This window comes from Marmota marmota, unplaced genomic scaffold, assembly GCF_001458135.2.
Source record: "Marmota marmota marmota unplaced genomic scaffold, marMar, whole genome shotgun sequence".
Taxonomy (NCBI): domain Eukaryota; kingdom Metazoa; phylum Chordata; class Mammalia; order Rodentia; family Sciuridae; genus Marmota; species Marmota marmota.
Window position 1 is genome coordinate 3,935,931 of NW_025999853.1, and position 21,154 is coordinate 3,957,084.

Here is a 21,154-nt window from a genome sequence, read left to right on the forward strand (position 1 = left end):
CTGAAGTCTATTCTAGTAAAACCACATTCTTCATTTCTTATTTCTTCCTAAGGGGTAGTTTGGATTTGTGGGGGAGGATTTTTTTTTAATTCCCCTTCTTTCTCTTTTTATTTCCAATGTAGATACTTGTGGGAATTGGAAAAGAGCTTAATGTAAGTCAGACTGATAAAGGGCTGGGGACTGTGAGGAGGGAATGAAGACTTGAAAAAGGAGGACAGTCATTTACAGAGGCAAGGACATGTCCCTGCAGGCTTTTGCTTGTTTTCCCTTGTTGTTAATTCACAATTGAGCTAGGCATGATGACATTGATTTAGGGGACAGGGTAGTCTGGAGCAGGAGGATGCTATGGAAGGAATGGGACACATTTACCAAAATGCTTGTTTCCGTTTCTTTTTGAAATGGGTATGAATACATGTGTTGCAGCTACACAGGCCTCTCCATTGCTAATGGCAAGAAATGCCCATAAAGAGCCCTCGTTGTCTTTGACAACTGGCTCTTTCTGTCAGTCTCATGGCCAGCCCCTTTCTTTGAGTATCTCAGGGGCTAACCCCATAGTGAACACTGCAGGTCACAGTCGGACCCTCCTGGTGAAAGGTGTCCTGCAAACATGGCGTCCACAGAAGGCCAAGAAAGAAATGGGAGTTTGTGTGACCTTGTCTAAAAGCCATTTGACTGTAGAGGAGATACAACGTGGCAGAGGGCCCCAGGAAGATGGAACACATAAAATCAGCCCTCACAAAAACCTAAACTCCTAGAAGGACCACAGACTGTTTCAGGGGCACTTTGATTAATGGCAAATAAAATTGAAAACCATGGCCGGGTGTGGTGGTTCTCACCTATCATCCCAGCAACTCTGGAGGCTGAGACAGGAAGATCAGAAGTTTAAGACCAGCCTCAGCAACTTAGGGAGAACTTACCCAAAATTAAAATGAAGAAAAATAAAAAGATCTGGGGATACATACAGCTCAGTGGTAGAGTATCCCTGGATCCAATCCCTAGTACTGCAACAATAAATAAACAAATAAGTAAGTAAGTAAAACCTGCCTCAAGCATCAGCCCATGTGGCTATCTTAATTTGTGCAAGATTTTAGCTACAAAATAAAAAAAAAAAGAAACCCCCCAAACCCTATTATACATTTTTATTGTAAAATATGACTCTCTGCAGCACATCTGATTTGCCTCTCTTGGAACATAGTATTGTGATTTTAAAATGAATATTTCATAGAAAATAACACATTTATTGCAGAGACTTAAAAATTAGTAGAAAAATGCTTATGAAATCTTTCCTATTCAATGCTGCTCCAAAGAAAATGTAGCAGAAAGTCTAAACTATGTCTGTGTCTATATCTGTAGTCCTGCACCATGCTGACCACTCAGGTGAGGATGCCTAACATCACACTTGGACACTTTGCGAAAGTCTTGTTTAGTATTTATTTTTTGATGACCTGTTCACTAAAGGAACTGTGTCCGATTTTTGCATATATATGAAACAGCGCTCAAAAAGGTATTGTGTCAAGGCTGGGGTGGTGGCTCAGTGGTAGAGCACTCTCCTAGTGTGTGTGAGGCACTGCATTCAATCCTCAGCACCGCATATAAATAAATGAATAAAATAAAGGCCCATCGATGTCTAAAAAAATATTTAAAACAAAAGGAAAAAAAGGTATAGTGTCCATCTACAACTAAAAATATTAAAGCAAACAAACAAAAACCCTGTGGCTGGAGAAAGCTGTTTCCTCACCCAAGCCTTGGTGACCACTGCTCATGCTGGAGGAGTCTGTGAGGCTGGGTCACAAGGGATGGACATAAATGGGCTCATTGGAGGCGGAGGGCAACCAGAGATGATGGGAATGTGAATTTATGATCTACTCCCTGGTCGGTCTTTGGGATTGGGGATGAATGGCTGCTTCCTGCTTCCAGGCTGCCCCCTTCTCCCTACCTCCCAATAACTGTTTCCCAAACCACCTGCTGCCTAAGGAAGTCCTGACACAGCTGTCCCAGGAGAACCAGAGCGCTGCATTCCCCCGTCTTGGCCTTGTTTGGCAGTGATCTGAGTACTAATATAGCTAACAGAAAGTCCGTTACTTCACACTCCTTAGACATCCATAAGAAAGATCATTTAGACTTAAAAACAGGTTCAGAAACTGAAAGACTTCTGCTTGCCTCACTGTGAGAAGAAGTTCAAAGAACAACTGTCTCGGACTTCCAGAACTTAGCATATTGGATAAAAAAAATTTAAAGCTTTGGACTCTTTGAACCAGAAGTTTCAGGGGCAAAACTGACATCATTGCTCATTAGGACACACTTTAAGCATTTGTAACTGAAACCCAGCTATGAACACAGCAAATTTGTGCTAAAAATGTCTTCATTTTCCCCACTTAATGAAGCTCTTTATAAGAGAAAAGGTTCTTGAAAATAATTTCACAGAGGAAAAAAAAATCCCAGCCATCACAGTGAAATGAATCCAGGCTTCAGTCTGGATTGCAAATTCTTTTTGGAACCTTGAGAGGAACTCTTTTTTTTTTTTTTTTTAGAGCCATTCTGTCCTTGCCAAAAGGTCTCCAAGGCCCTTGCTGGAACTGAAGTTCACTTTGGTTGCCAAAGATAACTTCCAGAAAATGGCTTCAGGGAATCTTTGGGTGAAACATTCCCTGTTCACCCCACAACAGTGTCTGTCTTCATCCTTGACATTTCCCTCCCACAGCAAATCTGAGGCCACATGACTGGAACTTGAGAGAATGGCTCAGTCTAGACCTGTGTCTTGTTCTGACTTATAAACTGTTGAGAACGTAATAGCTGGTGACATGCCGGAACATTCCTGTGGACAGCCATTGATCACATTTAAAAAAAAAAAAAAAAGAAAGAAAGAAAGACATTAAATGTGAAACTTTTTAAGATCAAAGTGAGTTTTCTAAACTTCTTTAAAATGACTTAGGCTGTGATACTTAATAGATTTTGAAGTGTCTAATTGGCATTGGCAAAGGGTGCGAAATTTTTATGTTAATTAAAGGAGGGTATTGCACTGAAAATACAAAATAGTTCATAAACACAGCTTCAGGGGCAATTGGAAATTGGAAAATACAGTGGAATGTAGTGACCAATGGCTGGTCAAGGGAGGGAGCTTGGGACCAGGGGCCACTGGATGGTCAGACACCTGGAGGAGTAGAGCCTTTCTTTTGAAAGAGATGCTCATCCAGGAAAGAGGAAGATTGGGAGGTGCTGGAGTCGGAGCAAAAAGTCCCTAAACCTGGAGGAACTAGGATACTGGGAAATCCGGAAGGTCCTGGGCCACACAGCTAGCTGGTAGCTGCTCTCAGAAGGTAACTGCTCTAAGAAGGTGTGGCAAAGGAACTGGGACCCAGGGTGAGCGCAGCACAGTAGTTTGGTATGTCAGTGTTCAGACCTCCTTTGCATCTAAGCTGGAAACTCTGCAGATTTGCCACACTTGTGTTTTTCAGGCTCGATCACACAGGAGAATCTTATAGCAGTAGCTGCTTTAAAAAATGCTGATAATTAGACCCCCTCCTCCGAGATTTTGGGATCACTTATCTGGGGCAGGACCTGTGCATGTCAGTATTTTTTAAGTTTCCCATGCAATTGCAAGGTAGTCAGGATTGAGAATCCCTGGCTGAAGGAATTAGCCATGTCCATCTGTTAGGTATTTTTGTGGTTGCTTTCAGGCTACTGGGGCTGGGTCGAGTCCTTGCAAACAAGGCACGAAGGACCACCACCATAAATTCAACTGGACTCTTTTGGAGAGGGGTGATGAATAGATTTTCTAGTTTGATACGGAAAGAGCCATTGATGTGGAGCCAAGGAGCCTGGGTCCGAGACTTTCTGGCTGCTGTTTGCTGCTGGGATGACATAACCAAGTTAAATTGTGTTTCCATTTCTCTGTCTCTGTCTCCCCCAAACCCCTTCTCTCTCTCTGTTTTTCATTAGACCAATAGGAGTACTTAAAACAACCACCTTGTTATAGTGCTGCATGAATTAAAATGAGGACTGGGCATGTACTCAATAGGAACAGACCAAGTGTCTGTTGACTTGAAGTAAATGGGGTCGCTTCTGTGTATTCTCAAGCTGCAAATGTGGTAAAACCAGGATTGCAGAACATTATCTCACCTGTGAGTGAGGCTGATTGGGACAGGGGAGATTGGAGCAGGGATGGCTAATCAAGGAGACCAGAGTCATGTTCTAAGACAAATGTGAAACTTTAGGTCCCACCAACTGGGACCACACACTCTGTCCAAATCTGGCCCACTACTTGTTTTTATAAATAAAGTTTTATTGCAAAACAGCCAAGCCTGTTTTTTAGGTATTTCTGTGGTTGCTTTCAGCCCACCGTGGTGGAGTTCTTGTGAGAAGGATGATGTAGCCTGCAGCACAAGAAGTAAAACATACTTTTTCACTGGGTATTTACAGGAAAAAGTTTGACAACCCCTGTGTGAGGCTTGGCATGGGAATGAAATGTTTGAAATAAAATGAGAAGAGCAAATGCTTTGAGCATCAGGAAGGGAGAATTGGCAGGACTCACTGACAGATTGTACGTAGGGAGATTTTGCCATATAAAGGTTAGGGATGTAGTGTCTTTATCACCCACAGAATGATGCAGGAGGACAGCTCTCTTGGAGTTTGCCCGTGAGTGTGGGATTCTGGCTTCCTCCACTAGAGAGGTCTGGTTGGCTCAGCACAAAGGACCCAAGACCCCTGGGTATTAAGTCTATCCAAGTCTAGCCGATGCCTCCTTGAATGAACCCCATAATACTATCCACTTGCAAATGGTGGATCCCACACAGTGCTGAACACTAACTAGCTCTCTAGAGAGATTCAGAGGGGGTCAACACACACAAATTGATTGAGATAATTACTTAGGACATTTCGGATGTCAACTCCCTAATCTCTGTCACGGTAGTGCATGGCTGTTGATTTTCAATTTACCTTCTCCGCCCCGAATCTTAGCTGTTTTGATTCTTAATTCAGAACATTCATCTCAGGTGGCTTCAGAGATTGAAATTCTGCCATAAACTCGTGTTTGTCAAGAAGTTCTAGAAGGAGGAGAAAGATGTTGTCAACTGAGGTTTTGAATAATGTCTTGTTTGACATTTTCAACTCAAAGTGGGCTGGACTGTGGAACAACACATGATACATGTTATTGGATCGCAAGATGTGCCACGTGTATGCGTGTGTATATCTACCAAATAGAAGCCTGGGGAAGAGGGGACAGGGAAGCCAAGGCCAAGGGACCTGCCCTACTGTTGCCTGCACTCATCTGCTCCCGGGGTTATGTGGGTGAGGCTGGAGAAAGGGTAGAGAAAGAAACTTGAGCCTGATGCTGGGTAATGTGACCATACCTAAAGTCACACCCCAGGTACCTCATGTTACCTATGGAGACACCGAGTCCCTGGAAAGTGAAAGCTTAGGCCAAGGTTCTTCCTGAGTAGATGGAAGAACCACAACTGAGACTAGCCTTTCTTGTTCTGAATGCTGTCGGGGACTTGCCTGCTTTCCTGATTGTCTCTTCCTCTCCCCTGGCTCTTAATATTGCACCGAGATGTCCCTTTAAATAACTGAGAGGTAAAAACGTGTCATACTTTTCATGCCATTTTTAAGGTCTAGGTTTCAGTTCTTCCCATGATTCCCTTCTTCAGACATTAAGTACAGGAATGGCACCAGGCCCTGGGATAAAGTGACTGGGTATCAGGCATTGCCACGGTGCAAGGTCTGCACCACAGACAGTTGTGTCTCTGAATCAGGTTCTCCAGAGAAGCAGGACCAATAGGTGTGTGTGTGTGTGTGTGTGTGTGCACACGCGCGCGCGCGCGCGCATGTTTACACAAATGCTTGTTAAAAGCAATGAGTTTCCATGGCCATGCAGGCTGACCCCTGTGTGTTCTGAGCCTGAAGGCCTCAGAAGGAGGAGAGCAATGGTGTGAGTCCAGTCCACATTCCGGGAAGCTGGAGACCTAGGAAGAAGGACTGTTTCAGCCAGGCAGGAGGACTGTTCTCCTTGGGCACGATCAGCCTTTTTGTTCTAGTGAGGCCTTCAGCTGATTGGGTGAGGCCCAGCCACATGGGAGAAGGGTTTCTCAGTCTACTCAGATAAATTTTTATTTCATCCAAAAATACCTTCACTGAAGCACCCAAAGATCTGGGCACCCCACCCACAGCCCTGTCAATTGGCACATAAAATTAACCATCACCATCCCCAAACTGTTCCTGGTTTGCAACAAGATACATATGGAGCTTGATAGTAGGCATTTAGAAACTTCTAGAGCAACTGGATTTTTTGGTATTATCAAGGATGTGATAAGTAGATTGTTCCTGATGGACAACTATATGCCAGTTTGTTGAGTTCAAGAGGTGATTTCTACGTGGGGCAAGCTCTATACTAACCACGTGCGTTAAGGCCAACCTTTGCCCAGTTATAGATTGGGAGAGGAAATGGATTTTACACCACTAATAGTTTGAAAAACGTTGATGTGGACACAGTCCTGCCCAGTGTGATGAGTTTTCAAATGTGGTTCACACAGAAACCATAGGAAGGTGCCTGGGAGTGACCAAGCCCACTGGCCTGACAGAGAAGTGGAGACCACATCTCGGGGGACCCGCCTTTCACTGTCTTAACTCTCCCCGTTCCCACACCCCAAGAGCCAGGAGATGCCACAAGAAAAGGACTCAGAAGCTAGAAGTGAGTGACCCAGGAGCAAAAGCAAGAGTCTGAATAAATAAAGCTAGAACGAGCTAGGAATGTGACAGGCAGCAGGGTCCGCTCATGATGTTGGGATGCCACAGCTGCGTTAGACAGGCAGGTCCACCTGGACCAGGAGGCCACAGAAAGTTAGAGCTGAGAGGGGCCCCTGGTCTACTTCCGCTTCCCTCCGAAGGAGATATGGGCCGAGAAAGAGGCAGGGGCCGGGGCAGGATGATCTATCCTGCAGGGAAGCAAAGGAAACAAGCTAGAATTGTGATTGTGCTGTTCACGGGGCACTGCCTCCATGGTGGTCCCTGGGCACAGAGTAAGGGCTGCCTGTGGCAACACTGGTCCCTCGAGTTGAGTCCTGTGAGTTATTACTTGGGGTGTCTTCAGGGCTGGCAAAGCATGGAGTTCTAAAAGTGGAAAACACCTGCCAGTCTTTGGGCACTGAGTCTGGCTAAAGCCATTTGGGATCTAACGAGGGATAGGAAGGAAGTGGACCCAGGAGGTTAAAATCAATTCCCAGGAGCACATAGTCAAAGAATCACCATTTACGTAAAAGTGTAAAATGTGGCCCTTGTGGGAGGGGCCCTGGGGTGCAAGCAGGCCCTTGGTGGAGCCTGCTTCTCCTCCATGGTGATTGTGAGTGGACACTGATGTGGCGCAGGCTGACAGCAGGAGACAGGGCTGCCCCATATCCAAGGATCTATCCAAGGAAGCCAAGGCTCGGGGCCCCCTGTTCCTAGACACGGCTTCTTCAATGGCCCTATGTTCCGAGAACACGCAGCTTTCAACCTTAAGTTACAACCTCAACTCATCTTACCCATATCTTCCATACCCCCCACCCTCATTGGGAGGAGCTTGGAGGTGCTCATTCATTGAAGGAGTCCTTTTTGACAGGGCTTCTTGTATTTTGGCCTCTCTTTTTAAGCCTCCTATAACTCTTGTGAGACTCGTGTTTATGTTCTGATATCACAAAAGGGAAAACTGCAGCTCAGAGCATTGAGGTTGTCCTTCCAAAGAACACGCCATCTAGATTACCTTTGTTGGTAATTTTCTAGGGTCTCCAGGACACTGAGTTTGCAGAACATCCTGGGTTTCTGACTCAATGCCCATGCGAAGGAAGCTCCTCTCAGGCCCCAGAGCCTCTGTGCCTTTAATTAAGCACAATAATGCAGAAGACTGGCCTGTTGCAAAGTGATAGAGAGCTTGCTTCCCAAGGGCGCTGCAGCATGATCAGCACACAGTTTAAACTTTTAGAGTCTCAGTTTCCTCGTCTGTAATGGGGACTACTCCTACCTGTGTTGTGACAACTTCTGACAACATGAATGCCCCCTGCAGATCTTAGCAGGCACTACACAGAGCCTCACTGTCTGCCTTCCTGTGGAAAAAGATGCTCTTCTTTCCCCACCCTACCTGATAGGTCCATGTGAGTTGGGAAAATACAACTGCTATTAGCAGCCTATTCTTTTTCATTCTCTTGATGGAACTAATTTGGCTTTAACCCAACAGGGAGACAGGTTTCAAAAGCTTGGGTAGGAGCTTGTAATCGGCCAGCTCTCTAACAATGCAGCCTAGTCAACCTGTGATTTCACAGCCCCCACGGATTCTTCCCCCACCTTTGATTTGTGGTTCCAGGCAGTGGAATTCAGTGAGTCATATTCGTTCCATTGACAGGAGAGAATCAGGAGCTTAGGTGTTTAACCCTGAGGTGATTAGGAGGGGGGAGGAAAGGAGCCCTATTTGTTAAGGCCCAAAGAAACATCAAACAGTCCTGGGCAGAGGCAGGCACAGCACAGGCTGTGCAGGTGAGACGTGCCGGGTGTCATTCATCACAGTCTTTGATCTTCAAGTTTTGTGAGTCAAAGAGACTCTCTGGGACAGTTTGGAAGCTCAGTGGGTTCTGGACAGGAAAAGGAAAAATCACAAAGTATGGAAAATGAGGAGTGCTTTTTAGCAGGCAAGTGAATGAGGGTCATTTTGTAGAGATGTGACTCTTTTGCTGGGCAGCCTCCGAGGCAGCCACCAGTGTGGCTGGATACTGGGATTGCTTAAGAGTGGGAATAGAAAGAAGTGATGGCCTTGGGTATGTCTTCGGACATTGCGACTCCTCAACAGCATGCTTTAAGCAACTAGTATATACCAGGTGATATGCTAAGTAGCTTGGGGAAATGGTGGTTTATATTGTTCAAATAAAAAAAAAAAGTCTTTGACTATCTGAATGGTCTTTGACAAAAATTCACTTAAATGGTTAGTGCATGGGCTCAGACATAAGAGAGACCTGGGTTTGAGTTTTGAAACCACCCTCTGGTTGTGAGACTCTGAGGGACCTACTTATCTGTGTGTCCTAGGTTTCTGTTGGAGGGTTGGATGATTGTCACATGCAGTGTTGCTGTGCTGGTGGTAATTTTTTTTTTTTTCTGAGAAAACTGGGAGATCAGTCATGTTCCTACTTTCTTCTTCTTTGTTGCTCTTAATTATTTTGCTCTTGGCATTGATACATGCATCTTCCCTTCCAGCATGACAGATACATGTTTTCATAATGCTATGTATAAATTGCTTGCGCTGTGTACAAATTGCTGCTGGAATATACTGAAGGACATTTTGCCTGCATTGAATGTTTTCCCTGAGAGGTGATGGTTTTAAAACCAGGTTTTGAAGGATGAATAGGAGTTCACATAAGAATACCTCAATATACTTAGTCCTATTATTATTTTCTTTTTCTTCCTTCTTTTCCTCTTTTCCACTTCCTCATACTATTCCCTTCCAGTCTCTTCCTTCCCTCTCTCCATATTCACCATGCTTTGGGGTTAAGATTGTCTACCTGGAAACATGTACATAGAGGAGGTCCTAATGATTGCATTATGATTGTGATCTTTAAACAGCATGTTAAGTTTTTATTACCATAATAAGTCATTCTGCTCTCAACTCTGTTCTTACTTTACTCTGGATGTATTTATACATAATTTTTGTTGCATTTGCTTTTCCCAAAACTGAGAAATTATATCCCATCTATGCACGATATATCAAAGTGCATAAATGTATTCTACTGTCATGTATAACTAATTAAAACAAATTTTAAAAATTAAAAAAAACTAAGGAGTCTGAATAAAGCATGGACTTTAGTTAATAGTAATGTATCAATATTGCTTCATTGGCTGAAATGTAGTGCTGTAAGATATGTAAGATTATATATGGCTATATATTAGATAACAATTAATGCATGTAATGTATAATATAACAGTAGGATCCAGGCATAGAATATATAAGAACCCTATCTTCTTCACAGCATTTTGTAAATCTAACACTATTAAAAACTTAAAAGTTTATTTTAAATTTTCCTTTATCTTAATAAATATCTCCAAAAATTAAAAAAAAGAAATGCAATGGGGAAGGAGCCTATATAGATAGCAGTGGGTGTCAGCGGAGGTGCGGTTACTTCTGATTCAAACTTTCCCTGGTGTCTCTGCAGATGGGAAGCCCGTGTCCCTCTCACCGCTGGAGTCCCAGGCTCACAGTCCCCGCTATGCAGCCTCCAGCCAGCGTGAGCGCGAGAGCCTGGAGGTGCGCATGCGCGAGGTCGAGGCCGAGAACCGCGCGCTGCGCAGGCAGCTCAGCCTGGCCCAGGGCCGCGGCCCCGCGCACCGTCGAGGCAACCACTCCAGGACCTACTCCATGGAGGAGGGCACTGGGGACAGCGAGAACCTGCGGGCTGGCATCGTGGCAGGCAACAGCTCCGAATGTGGGCAGCAGCCGGTGGTGGAGAAGTGTGAGGTAAAGAGCACCTAGGGCCCCGGGATGGGGGTGGCACATACAGCCCCAGGTGCCCCATTTCTTACAGATGCCAGCTGGAAGCACATCCAGGTCCTGGAAAGAGTTGGCATTCTTGACTCAGACCTGGATGCGAAGTGACTTGAACCCTGGCTTGGGTGATAGGTCTGGCAAGTCATTGAAGCTCACTGAGACTCAGTTTCCTGCTGGGAAAATGGGAATACAAAGACCTAGTCCACAGAGATTTAAGGGGCGCTATCTGATGGGCGCTGCCACCTGGTTCCTTTGCACATGCTCAGGAATTCTATACCTAGTTATCATCTTGGGGGGTCCGCTGTCACTTAGACTATAGTGTGAATGGTGGAGTTTGGAGCCTATTAGTTCTCTTAGCCTCATTCTCCATTGAGGGAATGAGGCCTCTGCTGTTCAGAATCAGACTTGTTGCTCAGCTACAGCGGTCATTTGAGATTTTCTAGTTTCATATCTTTTCCTCCCTTTTAGAGTACACCTTCTTTCCTAGTAACACATTGGAAACTTGGAAGACTTTCCCATAAGTGCAGACTGCCCCTGCCACCCTGGAACCCCTGCATCCGTGCTGATTTCTACAATGAAGATACACACACACACACACACACACACACACACAGTCATTCACACACTTCCTATTGCTTCTTGCCTGTCAATCTCAAGGCCTTTTGAGACACAGACAAGATGGACAAGAGTGAGTTCAGAGCAGAGCTTTGATGGTTTTTGCTATGAGCCCTTGAGCAAGTTACCCAGCCTCTCTGAACCTGAGACATGTTGTCAGTACTCTTCAGAGAAAAATCTTGCTTCATGGCATCTGTGTGAGAATAAAATGGAATAGCCATTTAAAAGCCATGAACACTGCCTGCTATGTAGTACATTTTCAAATGTGCGTAATTTGTATTAGTTTCAGTTAAATGCAGATATTACCTGCTGTTACTTTATTCTGGACTCAAGAATGTTAGACTCTGACCTCCCTGAAGAGGTAGCAGCACATTGAGCCACAGCCTCTGACCATCAGAATGGGTCATTAGCAATATCCGTGGTCCTGTTCAGTATGTTGTAGGGAATGCAGGTTTTTTTCAGTGATGAAGAGTGAGTTTTAAGGAAATTCAGCTGTGAGGGAAGAAGCTCTCGACTGAAGCAGACCACGAGAGTCTCTGAGGATAGTTGCAGACTAGTTTAACTGTAGATTGGCAGAGAGGTGGAGAAAGGTGGTAGAAGATGTGTGAGGAGGACTGTCACGGAGTAGGAAAGATGAGGAATTCAGGACCTGGCACTGCTCATGCAGCCAAGCCCAGAGACCTGGGAGGGGATCCGTCAACATTCAGTCCTCCATTCAGCACCTCTAGGGCACCCGCTTGGGGATCTCACACCATCTCTTGTGCTGCGAATAGCAGTGAATAAAGAAGATGAAACTCCCTTTCTTCTGCTTCTTATATTCTGCACTGGGAGACGGCAGGAAGTGGCAGGAAGCAGATGATAAACAAATAAAGAAGTATCAATGTCAGCAAGTGATGCATGTGGTACATTTTTCAGCCCCAACCACCCTGCAGGCCCATTCCTTCCATCCTGGAAAAGCATTGCTAGTCTCTTCTGTAGCTTAATGTCTACATTTTACACCTCTGCAAATGGGGGACAGAACAGTGGTAACACATCCCCTTGACCTAGGGGGCTCTTAACTTTGGCAGGACCCTAACTTCTTTGGGAACCTCTAACCTTGGAAGAGTGAAGACTCAAGTGATTTTTCACAGGTTCTCTGCTATCAGTCACAGCCATGGTGTTAGTTTTGAGTGGATGAGTTTAGATAGAAACCTGCTGACAAGGTTGGTTTGGCCTAGAATGTGAACCGTTAACGTTTTTATGATTCAGTCCTGCCAGAGAACTAAGAATCAAGGAGATAAGAAAATAGAAAAGGAAAAGTCTGGGGCATGGGAGGGGACACAGTGTAACAGAAGGCCACATGAGTGTAGCTTGCTGGGAGCATTCTCTTCCTGCTGTGTCTGCCTAGCCAGGGTGTCCCTCCCCACCTCAGCTTTGTGAGAACTATTTTGGAAGTGGGTCACTGTCCTGAGTCCCCTGCAAAATAGTGTAGGCAAAACAGCACTGGCTTTGAAGGTAGGGTCATGAGTCTAAATCCTGGTCTCCTTCCTTGCTAACTAGCTTTATTGCTTTGAGCATGGAATATCTCTTTCCTGCATCTCATTTTCCTCATTTGCAAATTGTGGATTTATATCAAGTTCCTGCCTCACGTTATTTTAGTGGTGACTCTGGATATTAGGATTGGAGAGGGACTTTAAGATAGCTAGTTGTGTTAGCAATACATTTCCCTGCAAATAACCAAAAAATTCCATCTAACAACGGCTTAAGCAAGATTTGCGCCTTATTTCTCTTTGTGGTTAAGATGACTGGAGGAGAGTGATGTGGGGATGTAAATATCCATATTCTGAATTATTTGATATTTTACCCCATGTTGCTGACTGGGCATTGCCATGGTTTATCTCATGGTGAGTAATGAGTATCAGAGCTTCAGTATGGTGTCCATATTCCAGAGGGCAGGAGAGAGGTGTTAAGGTGGGACTTGTGCCTCCTTTAAGAATATACCCTACCGATTTTACACCTGTGTTCCTTTCAGACCCTGTGAGCAAAGCAGAAGGCTGCCCTTAACTGCCACCTAGATACAAGGCTGGAAAAGAGATTTTATTCGGGGAAGCCATACTTTTCACTACCATTTGAGAGTTCCACAACTATGGTCACAAGGAACATTCTCGGTCACTCATGTGGGTGACTCCCAAACTGGGTGTGCATTAAAATTGCTACGGATTAGATATGCTGATACCTGGGGCCCAGTGCATACCTACAGACTGACAAGCTGTGGGAGTAGGGCCCAGCAAAATTAGTATTAAAAAAAAAAGTCTAACCAGGTGATTCTGAGATAGTGAAAAATATTTGGAACCCACTGCTTCAAGGAACAAGAAAAACGAAAGATGTAGTTCTCTATTTCTATGCTCTTTGAAGACAGAGTAGCAATGTAGGAATTTAGACTTTGAAATTCTTAGCTCTTACCTTCACTTACTCTCTGGACTTTTGATTTGCACCTGAGGGTTAGCTTGTATTTGCTCATTTTTCTTTTCTTTCTCAGTATTTCTTGATCAAGTTTCTGCTTATACCCTAAAACCATCCTTCTCTGGTAGAATTCTTGCATATGGAGCCTGGTCCTATTCAGAGCTTCGGTGCATGCGTTTGAAAACTCTCTAGAGGCAAAGCAGCTTTCAGCCATGTGCATTTACACAGAGGCACTGGCTTCATACCCATTACCAGTACACCCCTGTCCCTGTCACTCGACGGAACATTTTCGTGAAAAAGCCAAAGAGGCAAACGAGAAATGTCAGTCATTGTGCTCGAAGCAGAAGCTTCTCTTCCTCCTGGCACTTTCCCACTATGAGTGTTGCTGCTGTTCTTGACGTCTCATCAGAGTGCAGGGCCACGAGCCGAGGACATCACAGTCATCTGTGACTGAGCTGAAACTTCTCCTGGCTCTGACAAGTATTTCTGAAAACTCTACTGTAATGACATCCAAGCTGTCAGCTGAGATGTCTGGTGATGGAAACCATGGGCCTCGCCAGACCCTGTGCCCTCTCGTCATTTCCTAATTATGTGGCCTTCAAACACTGCCCATTTTATTCTTGCATATTCCGTTGCCCGCCAGTGCTGCTGTGGGGAAGGCCTGGTGTCTCTCTGCCTGGGAGCCTGGAGCATAATGCTGCCCTCTTGACCTTCACTCCAGCCTATATGCGTTTCCATGTGTGTATTTTTTTTGTCTTTGTGGTCTGTTCTACTCTGAGAGTTGACAGTGGTGCAACAGAAAAAGTCACTGCAACTGGAGTCACAATTCCCAAACAGGAGACTTGCCAATTTCACTCACTTGTCATGTGACCTTTGGCAATCCACTTACCCCCTGGGGGTCTGCAGCATTATCAAGTAAGAATAATAGCATTTTCTTCCCAGTGCAATTATTAGGATGAAATGAGGGAGTTGGTGGGAACCTAACTCTGAGGGACTTCTGCACCCGTTATGGACATTATTTTTCCCTTATGCTGTGCAACAAGTCACCTAATACTTAATGACATAAAAGGGCACCACTCCTTGTATTTGCTCTCAGGGCTTCTGTGGGTCAGGGATTTGAGGAGAGACTGGCTGAGTGGTTCTGGTTTGATTTTCCTTGTATTATTGGTGTTATTCTATGGCTAGAAACTAGAACTAGGCAGGGCTGGAGCAGTGGACACTGGCCCAGAATCTCGTGGATTTGGGGCCTCTTCATGTGGTGTTTCTGCCCAGGCCACTTTGGGCTTCCTCACAATATGGCGGCTCTAGGCAGTAGGTGCTTAACTGACACCCGAAGGTTTTACATACAAGTGTCCTAGTGAGCAAAACACATCGTGTATCTTTTTCCAGTGGCTCTTTCTGTTCGTTGAAATGATCACAGAAGCCCACTTGCTTTGAATGGTGAGTATAACTCAACCCATCTCCCAGTGGGAGGAAGGTCGAAGAATTTATGAATAACTCTTTGAAACGGGGTAGAGTTTTTATGGACACTCTGTGTACTCACAGTGGTGTCAGGCATCCCCCTGAGGAGTTATCTGTCCTCCCCTCTGCCTGTTGTACTGAGCTTCATTCCTCCATAGTAATATGATAGTAATAAAAGCTGACCTTGACCTCTCCCTTGAAGTGGACAAGACATGATGCTGAAAACATATACAAAATATCTCCTTTATCCCACACAACATACTTTCTTCATCTGTAGATCAGTTAACTACTGTAAGTAAAGATTACACAATTAGTCCAAGATCCCAGGAAGAGGAGAAGCTTGGATTTGAACCTCCCTAAGTGCCGGGCCCTGGAATGAGGGGATGCAATGGCTGGAAGGTGGTGGTGGGTTGTCTGGGCTGGTGATTTCCAGGGAGCTTGGATTTTGAACCTGGCCTTTGCTTCCAGAATCTGTGTTGCTGGCCACTGTGCAGAACCTCTATGACCTCGGGCTTTAGGAACCCACACTTCAAGCTGCTGAGCCCCAGGCTTTAGGGTGCACTGACAGGGGCCTGCCTCAGAAGGCTTCAGTGTGACCAGTCATGATTTGGAAGTCACCTTCCACTTTGGGGTCTCTTCAGCCCCAGGAGGTGGGTCAGGGTTCCTAAGCAAAGACTGACTGACTGTTCTTTTAAAAGGACTTGGATTATTCTCAATTTCCTCCAGATTGAGCTGTATTTGTTTGCTCCTGAGGGTTTGGCATTTTGTTGGAGTCATTGCTTTTTATGAAACCTGACATCTCTCACATCTTCTGGCCCCCCAGTATTTTGATCTATTTTAATTTGTTTTTTAACTTCATCTTTAAGGATTTTATTTATTTATTTATTTTAAAGAAAAAAAAATTTTATTCTTAAATCATATACTGTAAATTGCTGCTGTTAACATTTGGCATATATATTCTTTCAGACTTTAAATATAATGAAGTTTTGTATAAAATGTTACACATAATTATCTATAAACAAGCATCACATATTTACAAAACTGGATTGTACTATGCACAACATTTTGTAGATCTTCAATATTCTTTTTAATGACCACAAGTTATTACAGTACATTAATATATTTATGTTTATTTAACAAATCCTTATCTTTGAACACTTATTATAGGAATTACTGAGATAACACTTATCTGATTCTTTTCTTTTTTTTTAAATTGATTTTATTTTTTTTTTTTAAATACACCAGAGTGGAATGCATGACAATTCTTATTACACATATAGAGCACACTAACTCACCATGGAGGGGCCTGCCAGCCCTCTTCCCCGTCCCATGTTGCTGTTGGAAGTTATCATTATGGTATTTGGACTCAAGTTTTATTAGCTCCATGTGTCTTCTTTGGGGCCTCTATAAGGACATAAATCTGTGGAAATATCCTCACTAAATGCCAGGCCCTGGAATTAGGGGATGTTGTGTCCATAAGACTAGTGGGTTGTCTGGGAAATGTCCCTGTGATTTCCAGGGAGTCTGGAAACCATGGTGGTGTCCTATGGCACTCCCTGTGTGTAATAGTGACCTATTGTACCATAGCAAGAAACCTGAAACCTTAGACCTTCAAACATTGAGCACCTGTTACCTCCTACATTTTCTGAAAGCAGCTTGGTAGCCACTGAGACTCTGTATCTTAATGAGATTGCAGATGAGATGTCCCCAGGGGCTGTGATCTGAGCTAGCTCAGTGGCATTGCTAGCGGCCTCCCTTCCTAGGACTGCTAGAGAGTGAGTTCTCCTGACCCAGAAGCTGACTTGCCCCAGGGTAAGTGATGTAAACAGATGTGCAAAACAGCATGATGACTTTTATAACCCAGCCCTGGAGGTCCCCACCATTCCTCTGCTGAACTTCCTTGGTCACACAGCCTAATGCTGAGGCACTCACTGCAGGAGCAGCATGAACACCATGTGGAGAAGCTCTTTGGGGTTGGTCTTAGTGCCATATTTCTGGCAGCCTTCTATCTAGACTTAATCCCCAGGACCCGTGCCTTGATCTGCCTATTTATTGTGCTCTGTTTTAATTGTTTTTTTTTTTTAAATATGTCATTCAGAACAATAGCAACAAATAAAGATACAACCCTCTCATTTTAAAGATGATGAAACTGAAGCATAGAAAAGTGAAGGGTCCTGCCTCAGGTTACAAAGTTGCTGCCTCAGCCCATATGAGGATTGTAGTGTCTCATCTCCTCATTCCTGTGTCCATTTTCCCTCTGATATGGGAAGAGAAGAACTGGGACATCAGCAGTTTACAAAGCAGAGGAAATGAGAAATCTCCCTCTGAAAACTCTCCCTTCGGGATGTGAGGAATACCATCCGAGCCTGACCCTGGGGTGGAGTGGGGAGTTAAATGTGATACTTTCCTGTGAGGACATTGAAGGGCCAACCTTGACAAGCCATGGTGCGTATGGTCAGCTCTCTTCATGGTGACAATCAATATGGTTATTAATAATGGCGATTGCTGATGTGTATACAGTAGTTACCAAATGCCAAGCTCTAAGCTCTTTTGAATCATTTTAGGCAATCTGAATATGAGTGACACCTTCATTACCCGCTTAATACACAAGGGGAGACTGAGGCCCAGGAGTAGAGTTATGTCTTGAAACACGAGGCAGAGTTGGGTCAGTGAGGGGAAGCCTCAGGTGTTCCAGATCAAGGGCACATCAGGGACACAGAAGGCTTGGGCCTCAGCCATTGTGATCATTAGAGGGCCACTTGAAAGCAGGGTCAGGGCTGCTGACAGTACCCATGCCGGTCACGTCTGCCCCCACAGTGCGGGCTTTACACTGACATACATGAGCCTATTTTTACAGACAGGGAAGCTCAGGCTCAGCCAGGCCATGTAGCTAGAAAGCGCTGATAACAAGGCTGAGTCTTAGGGCTGGGGACATGGCTCCCTAGTAGACACGTGCCTACCATGCCCATGGTCGGCCCTGGGTTCAACCCCCAGTACTACAAAAATAAAACAGCTACAGGCTTTAACTCTGTTTATGGTAATGTTCAGTTGTGGTTTACAGAAACCCACATGGCATGAAATTTGCCATCTTACCCATTTTTAAGTACACATTTGGTAGTGTTTAGTATATTCACGTGGCAATGTCCTGGATCTCCAGAACTTTTATATCTTGCAAAATTGTGATTCTGTACTCATCAAATGATGGGACGGGGACACTCATTTCCCACTCCCCCAGCCCCTAGCCACCAGCATTCTGCTTTCTGTCCTGATGTATCTTGACTACTTTTGATGGCTGATGGAAGCATTTGTCTTCCCTGAGTGGCTCATTACACTTTGTGGTGTCCTCAAGGCTCATCTGCGCGTCTCACTGTTAGGATTTTCTTCCTTTTTGAGGCCGAGTAACCTCCCATTGTGTGCATATGCCACATTTTGTTTAGCCATCCGTCCCTGGGCGGACGAATGCCCTGTTCCCACCGCTTAGCCATAATGAATCACGAGACTGTGAACACAGGTGTGCCCCTGTTGTGATGGTCCATGCTCCTCTCTTTTGCAATTGTTGCTTCACGTGGTGGTTCCGTTGTTAATTTTTTAAGGAGTCACTGTCGGGCTTTCCATGGCAGCTGGACCAGCAGTGCGTCCCCTCCGCGGCACAGGCCACATTCTGCTTCCTCATTGGGAGGAGCTTACTGTGCGCATGGCTCACTAAGGACTTTGAACCAGTAATCACCTGGCCATGTCTCCCAGGAAAAGCCATTTCTTTACAGATGCCCAGGACCCCCAGAGGGCCTGCCCTAGGTCCCCTGCTGGCCTCTCTCCCAGCTGTTGGCTAGATGCCTCTTTTCCAGACAACCTCCCTCTTCCTCCAGCTCCCCGATCCCAAGGCTTCTCTCCTCTCTCTAGAATGCTCTTGTCTGGACTTCAGAGGTTCAGAGGTGGCCAAGAGGCATGTGGGTGTGTGGCCAAGAGGCTTTTAGGTGTGTGCTCCAGGGTCACCTCTTAGAAGACAGTTTACCAGACTATCTGGTATTAACACACTAAACTACCCCCTCACAGCAGTTTTCCTGCCTAATTGTCTTCCTGGACAGTATCTAGTGGTTCATATTTAGCCATATAGAGGCCTCCCTCCGCATCCACCAGGAACTGACCCCCTCAGGTGCCCACATCTACAGCCGCTCTAGTCCTGTGTGTGAAGGTGCAGTTCTTGTGCATGGCCTGCACACATCGTCTCGACACTTTAGACATTGTCAAGGTCACATACAGTACTTACCACACTGGTTATATTGTCTTCCTTAGGGAATAATGATAAGGAAAAAACATCTCCCTGTTCAGTCCAGACACAGAGTCGGGTTGTGGAGTGAGGATGCAGGAGGTGGCGGCCTGTGTGCACATTTGCTTGTCTCATTATTTAAGCTGTGCCTACTGTGGGCTTGCATTGGCCATGCTCATGGCGGTATCCTCAGCCCCACAATTGAGTCTGGCACATAGTAGGCACTCAGCATTTGTTGAGTGGTTGAGGGTCTGGATAATGTGTGTGGACATTTGGGATCAGTCCTGTCATTTAGAAGCCACACTCACCAGGATGGATCAGTGTCAGGCTGTTCAGACAACCCGCCTGCCCTGCACGGGCTCCTGTTGAGCCACCTCTTGTCACTCATTGGGTTTCTGATTTCTGGGGTTGCTCTTTTCCTTATACCAGGAACATCAGTCCTAAGGCAGCCCAGGGCTGTGGCGAGGTCAGGAATAAAGCAGACTATGTGGAAGGTGGATGCCTCCTTCCTCCCCTCCCCCATTCACCGGGCCTTGGGACTTCCTGTTGTCCACTGTGCCCTATAAACCAGTGACTCCACTTGTGCCTCTCGCCAAGCCCCTGAAAACTTGGCTTCCAAAGTCAGAAGACGTCTACTTCTGCTTTCTCAGGCTTGAAATGATCTTGCTTTCGAATCTGTGGTTTAGTATTTAGAAAAATAAACAGATCAGTGGTTTCCCAGAGAGTAGAGGTGGCCAAGAGGCTTGTGGGGGATTTTAGATGGCACGTTAGCAGTAGGGGTTTGCTGTCTTGATAATCACTGTGTGTGTTTCATTATGGCAGGGTGCTGTGATTCACTGCAGTTTGTGAGTTCGGCCCCTGTCTCTGCCACTGACTAGTTGAGCCATGTCACCTCAGTCTTATTACTCACCTGTTCCCTGCACTTTATGCATCTTGAATTTCAGAGCATCTTGGGGGTTCTGGAAAACTGTTCCCCGGTGTCCAAAGGCCTAGGGGCACAGGGTGGTGGCTGAATGAACTGCCTTTACTTGGCTGATAGGAGTCAAGGGAAATGGTTCTTCCTAGTTGAAAGGAATTGGGAATCGATCTCTTGGATCCCTTGACCACTCCTCACACTGTCAAAATAATCCCAGTGGCCTCTAGTGTTTTTACTGCAGATGCTCTTCAGAGGGCTTCAGATGGAGCATTGACTTCCCAGGTATGGTCACTGGGCCAGCAGCAGCAGTGGCCTGTGGGTACAGAATTGTTCTCAGCCTCCACCCAATCCTCCTGAATCAGAAGTGGGAAAGGGGCCAGCTGCTCTCTTGACAAGCCCTCTTGTGCACGGGGGATGTGAGAGCCATTTATTGGGTAAATTAGTCAGCTTTCTGTCACTGTAACAAAATGCCTGAGATAATCAACTTCTAGGGAACAAAGTTTCATGTTGGCTCATGGTTGTAGAAGTTGCAGTCCATGGTCATTGGCCCCACTGCTTTGGGCCTGTGCTGAGGCAGAACATCATGGTGAGAGTGTGTGGCAGAGCACAGCTGCTCATCTCATGGAGGCTAGAAAGCAAAATAAAAGAGAGGGGAACTGGCCAGGGATAAAATATACCCTCCAAGGGCACATCCCCAGTGACCTAGTGACTCCATCCTCCAGTCCTAACACACCCCCTGAGGTTCCACCACTGCCCGTTGCTCGTTAAGTTTTGAATCCACAGGTGAGGTTGGAGCCCTCGGGATCCAGTCACTTTCCAAAGCCCCCACCTCTGGAAACTGCTGCATTGGAGACCAAGCCTTCAACTCATGAGCCTTTGCAGGACATTCCAGATTCAAATCATGTCCCTGGGTCCCCTCACCCCTCCACCTCAAGTATCATGCCCCCCCCCCCCCCGG

The 21,154-nt window shown here is 45.5% G+C and overlaps 1 protein-coding gene across 10 annotated transcripts in view; it reads left to right on the plus strand.

Moving 5' to 3' along the window:
- Positions 1 to 21,154, plus strand: part of Large1 (LARGE xylosyl- and glucuronyltransferase 1) — a 487,150-nt gene that overhangs the window by 215,017 nt on the left and 250,979 nt on the right. For all 10 annotated transcript variants that reach the window (XM_048802422.1, XM_048802409.1, XM_048802417.1 and 7 more), the window contains one exon: positions 10,164 to 10,465. In XM_048802422.1, coding sequence (XP_048658379.1) covers positions 10,164 to 10,465 — 302 coding nt within the window. The remainder of the gene's footprint in view (positions 1 to 10,163; positions 10,466 to 21,154) is intronic.